This window comes from Quercus robur, chromosome 6, assembly GCF_932294415.1.
Source record: "Quercus robur chromosome 6, dhQueRobu3.1, whole genome shotgun sequence".
In the NCBI taxonomy this organism is placed as follows: domain Eukaryota; kingdom Viridiplantae; phylum Streptophyta; class Magnoliopsida; order Fagales; family Fagaceae; genus Quercus; species Quercus robur.
In genome coordinates, this window is record NC_065539.1 from 51,058,500 (window position 1) to 51,064,709 (window position 6,210).

Below are 6,210 nucleotides of genomic sequence, written 5' to 3' on the forward strand. Positions count from 1 at the left end.
TCTTTATTAAATTTTATTAGTAACCACCAAAAAAAAAAAAAAAATTCTAGCAGCCATTGGAAAAGATACATGCATTACATTGTATACCCCCTCCTTGATTTGATTAGACTCTTCTAGCCCCCTTTGCTAAAAAATGGTTTAGGAACCATGTTAATTATTTCAAAAGCGCTTTACAGCCGTAGTGTTGTCGGGATTCTCATTAGAGAAATAGTAACTTCCTTGCTTTCCACGCTCTAGAAGTTCAAAGTGTAGAAAACGACCCAATCAGAAAAGACAATAGTCCTACAAAACCCCAATAATATTTCTCCACTCTCTCCTATCCGTTACCCACTTTCTTTCTCCATTTTAAGCCAAGTACTTTCACCACGAGCGAGTCAGTAACTTTCAACTCAAGCCACATTATTCTCACACCCCATCTCTCTCTCTCACTCTCTCTGCACAATATTTTCATTCTTAAATCTTCTAGTTTATTTTATTGTTGATGAATAAATTCAATACTCGCTCGTGTGTAGGATCCAATTTGGAGACCAAATTCTCGTTACCAGTGGCATACCTACACGCACTTTAAATTTTCTAATCATTATTTTATTCACTGAAACCGCTCTCTCTCTTCTAAAGTAACCGAAAAAAGAAGAAAAACAAAAAAGGGTCCTAAAAATAATTCCGCCATGAATGCTTCTTTGCTTCCTTGACACCCATTTCTCTCTTTCTTCTTTTTGAACTGTCATTCATGGCTTGACGAAACTGACCTACCAAGCAAAGCAGTTAAAGAAATAGTTCTGCTCTATACTGACCGCTTTCCATGACTTCTTCTACGTTGCTTGAACACTACACCTGTGCCTTTGTTCCATTTGCCCCACAAACTTTGCCTTTTGTTTTTATACCCCAGAATTTGATCTTTCCCACTAGAAAAACAACACCCAGATTCCAAAATTTGATCTTCTGTTCAAATGTCTAAGAATCCATCTGAGATAGACATTGAAACCATGGCATTTGTTGAAGTTTTCAAGAGATTTAAGCGGTTGAGGCTTTTTGAGCCGTCTGTGGGAGTTTTGGGATTCTTTGTTGTTACTGTTTGTGTGATTTGCGGCTTCTTTTACTTGGATTATAGAGCTGTGGCTAAAGGGTTTCTATTTCCTGACCAAGATAGGTTCCCAAGGATTCAGATTAAAGGGTCCAGTGAGAACCAAAGGGTTGAGTTTCTTGGAGAAAAGAGTGACACGTGTGATATCTTTGAAGGGGATTGGGTGTGGGATGAGAACTATCCTTTGTATCAGTCCAAAGATTGCAGATTTTTGGATGATGGATTTCGGTGCTCTGAGAATGGGAGGCCTGATTTGTTTTACACCAAGTGGAGATGGCAACCCAAAGACTGCAACTTGCCCAGGTTCTTATTAGAATGTTACTTATTTGTTGCTTTTAGCACTGTTTGGTTGCTGAGAAAATGAGTGAAAATGGAAAAACAAAAACTTGGCCTAAAAAAGTAAAGAAATTGAATTGTTAGAATTAGATAATTCTTGTTGGATTGTTATTTTTTATTTTCAAGAATTAAATCATTCTTGTTGGCTAGTAAAAACATATTTGGATTATTTCAATTGAGCCTTTAGAACGTTGGAAAAAAGAACAATTAGATTGTATTAGACGTCAAATTGTCTTTCTCTGAAGCACTTCACATTTTTCTCAGCAACAAAAGAATATCATAATGTTTACTAGGGATTTTTATTATTATTGGATATGTGTGAGACTGACTGTGATTGATGGCAAGTGTCCTGTACTCAAGCCATGTGTCACGGATATGATCCCGGAAATTAGCCTTTTAAAATTTGGGATAAGTTTGTCCATCAATCACCTTTCACCAAGCAGAAGCCTTGTGCACTGAGTGCGACGTTTCTCTGTGTTATTTATGTAGCCATTTTACCTAGTTCGATTTCTTTGGCACTCAGTGAGGGTAATTTATTATCAAACTTTCATAATTTACTTATCTTTGAAAGTGGCTACCTTGTTTTTTTCTTTTTCTTGAGAAATGAAGTGACTACCTTGATTAGTTTCACCTTTAGATGTTTACAAGAGGATATGCTGCAATGACGGAAAACATTAAGAAAATACTTTGAAAATGCGTTCTCTATTGCCTTCTTGTCTTTTCTGGCAACCAAACTTTTTAACCTTTAGACTATTCTAGTTGAGAAATTATAATTGCCTAATTGGTCATTGATAACTTATCACTGCTACCAAAAGGTTAAGCTTTCAGTGAGTGAGAAGGGAATTTAATTTTTAACCACTTCTGATAGTAGTGCCTATGGCTAATGGACCTGATTATTGAGCTAAAGTACTCTACTGTTCCATGAAAATGACAATCTTTTTTAGCTTCACCTTAACATTAAATTTCTTTTAGAATGGGATATTCTTGCAATGGACAAAAATGGTTGAGTTTCTTCCAATGTAATTTTAAGTATATTATTCCATGATTTATAATCTTTTTATTTCCATTTTTCTCCTTTGTGTCATTTTCTTATTTTTGATCGTCTGTTTATGTAGCTTTTTAAATTTTGGAGCATTTCCTCTGTATTTTGGCTTTGCCCGTGAACCTTTGGAATGATGACATGCAAATTCTAAGCAATGAAGACAAATTCCATTTCTTTTCTGAAATTGAGTTTTCATTGCTCTATTTTGCTGTATCTGTTTGTCATTTAGCTTATTTCCCCACTTTGTCCGTTAGTTAATAAGTTGTGATTTTACATGGCTAACTGTATAATACATATAACCTTCTATTTCTAGTCTTTTATCTCTCAGTTTTCATTCCAACTTGTATATTAAAAAAAAAAACATATAATGAAGTACATAAAACTAATTTGAGTGTTTCGTTTCTTGTCTATCAAAAAACAGATTTGATGCAAAATTGATGTTGGAAAAATTGCGAAACAAACGGCTAGTGTTTATTGGTGACTCAATTGGAAGAAATCAATGGGAGTCCCTCCTCTGCATGCTCTCGTCAGCAGTTCCTAACAATGAGTCAATCTATGAAGTGAATGGCAGTCCAATTACAAAGCACAAGGGATTCTTAGTTTTCAAGTTTAAGGACTTCAACTGCACGGTGGAGTACTACAGGTCTCCATTTCTTGTATTGCAGAGCCGCCCCCCTGCAGGAGCTCCACAAAAGGTGAGGACAACCATGAAGTTGGATAAAATGGATTGGAACTCTGTGAAGTGGAGAGATGCAGATGTGTTGGTCTTAAACACTGGGCATTGGTGGAATTATGAGAAGACTATAAGAGGGTAATTAATCCTCCAAATTTTGTGTGTGTGTTTACTAGGGTAATTTTCATTTGGCATGAGTTCTTACCTTTATTTGTTTTTTTTTTTTTTTTAAATAAACAACTTTTTATCAACCAAAAAAAAAAAAAAAAACTATGACTAGGCTGGTTATGAAAATAATAATAAATTCATTGAAGGATCTATGGAAGTGGCAAAGAGGCAATTTCACTAGTTCCATTTCTTTTGAATTTGCTTTCCATATAAGAGGTTGAAATGAAATCCATACCTAATCAAAAGTTGATAGGATACTATTTCAAGGCAACTAATGACAAACTGTGCCATCAAATAGCCTCCCAATAGGATTATAGATATTTAGAACTGCTCCTGCTTGATTGAATACATGTCATAACAATGACCCTTGCCTGTAAGTTCAGAAATTTGGATAGTTGATGGCTTTTTGTGAAATGTCAAAGAATGTGAAAAAAAATTTTGTATTGTAAATTAATTTTAGGATAAAATTTTGATGAAAATATATGCTTAATGGCATAATTTATGAGAGAAGCCTCTTTTTTTTTTTTTTTTTTTTTTTGTGGGGAGGTGGGGGGTGGGGGAGGTTGGGGGGTTTAGCTGTTTCTTGGTTTCTTTTCATATTGTTTGCCCAACAGGTGAATGTTTATAATTGTGCTCTTCATTTCTTCTTCTGGAATTTCTCTATTTTTTTTGTTTGTTTGTTTGATCTCTTAATTTAAGGTGCTGTTGTTGAAAGAATTAAGATGCTGAGCTGATGGTAAACTAAAGTTTTGCTGGATAAGTAGGCCCTTTCAATTATGAGGTTTAGTTGAACAATGATGGTATGGGTGCTTGAACATCTATTAATGGTTGCTTGTATTGGATCTCCTTGACTTATAATTCAATAGGAAATGGGGACCATACATCCTATTGTCTTTAAATTAAAATTGCAATGAGATTTGCCTTTATATGAGAGTTCAAACAATAAATTTTCTTATGTGACATTTGCACCAAATCCTACCTAAATTTTTTTTATGTTAGGTAGTTAGTATATGTAATTATTGATGCAAGACATTCCCTTAAATCATGGGTTAGTTTTGAGTATCATTAGAACCTACTAACCTCATATTCATAATTCTTTTTTTATTTTTTAGTTGGTGAAAAGATTAAAAGTCCATCTATTTTGTTCAGGGGTTGTTACTTCCAAGAAGGTGCAGAGGTAAAGATGGATATGGAAGTAGAACATGCATATCGTAGGTCCATTGAGACTGTGTCGCACTGGATACACACTGAACTAAATTCAAGCAAGACCCAGGTTTTCTTTCGCACATACGCTCCTGTGCATTTCAGGTTTGTTTTATTACTTAAAACAATTGACTCTTTTTATTATTCTCCCTCCATTGCCCTTTTCTTGTGAAGTAGATTTTTTATGCGTCCTATTTGGGGAGCTAAACTAATAAGTTTTGTTATATACAGAGGAGGGGATTGGAGGACCGGGGGAAACTGTCATTTGGAAACACTTCCAGAGCTGGGATCCTCATTGGTGCCTTCTGATACTTGGGCGCAATTCAAAATCGCCAATGCTGTCTTTTCAACTCACTTATACGCATCAGAAGTAAAAAAATTTGAAGTATTGAATGTAACTCGTATGACTGCACAGAGAAAAGATGGGCATTCATCTCTATATTATCTGGGTCCTAATGTAGGCCCTGCACCTATCCATCGCCAGGATTGCAGTCATTGGTGTCTGCCTGGAGTCCCTGATACATGGAATGAGTTACTCTTTGCACTATTCCTTAAGCGCGAGGCTACTCACTCCTATAATGCATCAAAGTATTAGGTGTGGTTGCAGGCATGATAGAAAGCCTCTTATTTATATACCAAGAAAAAAAAGTGGACATTTATGCACAGATGATTCCACTTTCTGAAAAATGATTAAAGAAAACAACACACTGTGACAGTTGCAAGACTGTTTAAGTAAGGTTGAAAGTGGGTCTCAGATTTTGATGTTGATAGAGAGGTCGGATCATGAGGATTTCAGATGATTAGTTAGATACAAATAGCCCAATTATAGGGGGCAAATGGGTGGACAAGGATCTCTGGATTAAAGACATACACTGTAAAGAAACATTCACACATTGGGTATTTTATTGTGATTAATCAGGTGGTATAGTTCTTCAGGAGTAAAATACATAATTTACAAAATTTTGTTTGTATTTTGTTACTTTTACCAAGGACCAAAGGTTTGGTTCCTTTTTTTTTTTTTTAATGACTTGTAATTCCTACTTCACCTATCGGTTAAGATTAGTTACAAGCAAAAGGCACTGTATTGAGCTCTTTCTGTATTAAAATGGTACGAAGGCAGGACCATATTTGATCATTATAGAATCGTCAGCATTATATGCAATTTAACTCCGTAGTACTCTGACTACTCTCCCTAAAATCAAGCCCCATTTGATTGCTGATAGATTTTTTATTTATTTATTTTTATTTTATAAATAATTAAGTAGTTGGGAGTGAGGGGATTTGAACTCAAGGATGTCTCCATTTACAAGAATGGGCCAACCAATTGAGTTATAAGACATGATTTTGTTGATGAGTTTGAATTTGGTAAAGATGAGACGTAAAACCCACGTTTCAATACATTCTATTATATCCAATATCATCTCAATTAACTCAATTTTGTTGAATTTTTAGGTGTGTATTAAAATTTATTGGATGTGGTTGTTTCTATTTTTAAAAATGTGATAAGATGATGTAACACGTTGAAATTGAAGGATGCAAAACTTGAGTTTTACACTACATGTGTACTTCCTAGACAATTAATGTTGTTGCCATTCTTTGGTGAGTATATATATAAGGTTATTTGATTGTTTTAGTGGATCATGATTCTTGTCTTTAGTAATAGAAAGTTTGCCAACTAGCAAATAATCCTTAATATTAGAGAAT

The 6,210-nt window shown here is 34.8% G+C and overlaps 1 protein-coding gene across 1 annotated transcript; it reads left to right on the top strand.

Annotated features, from left to right (window-relative positions):
* The first annotated feature begins 315 nt into the window (after positions 1-315).
* On the top strand, positions 316-5,668 carry LOC126689331 (protein trichome birefringence-like 10). Its single transcript, XM_050384494.1, has 4 exons — positions 316-1,387; positions 2,884-3,273; positions 4,453-4,611; positions 4,738-5,668. The coding sequence occupies exons 1-4, from the start codon at positions 951-953 to the stop codon at positions 5,099-5,101; spliced, it is 1,350 nt and encodes a 449-aa protein (XP_050240451.1). The 5' UTR covers positions 316-950; the 3' UTR covers positions 5,102-5,668.
* The last annotated feature ends 542 nt before the right edge of the window (positions 5,669-6,210 follow it).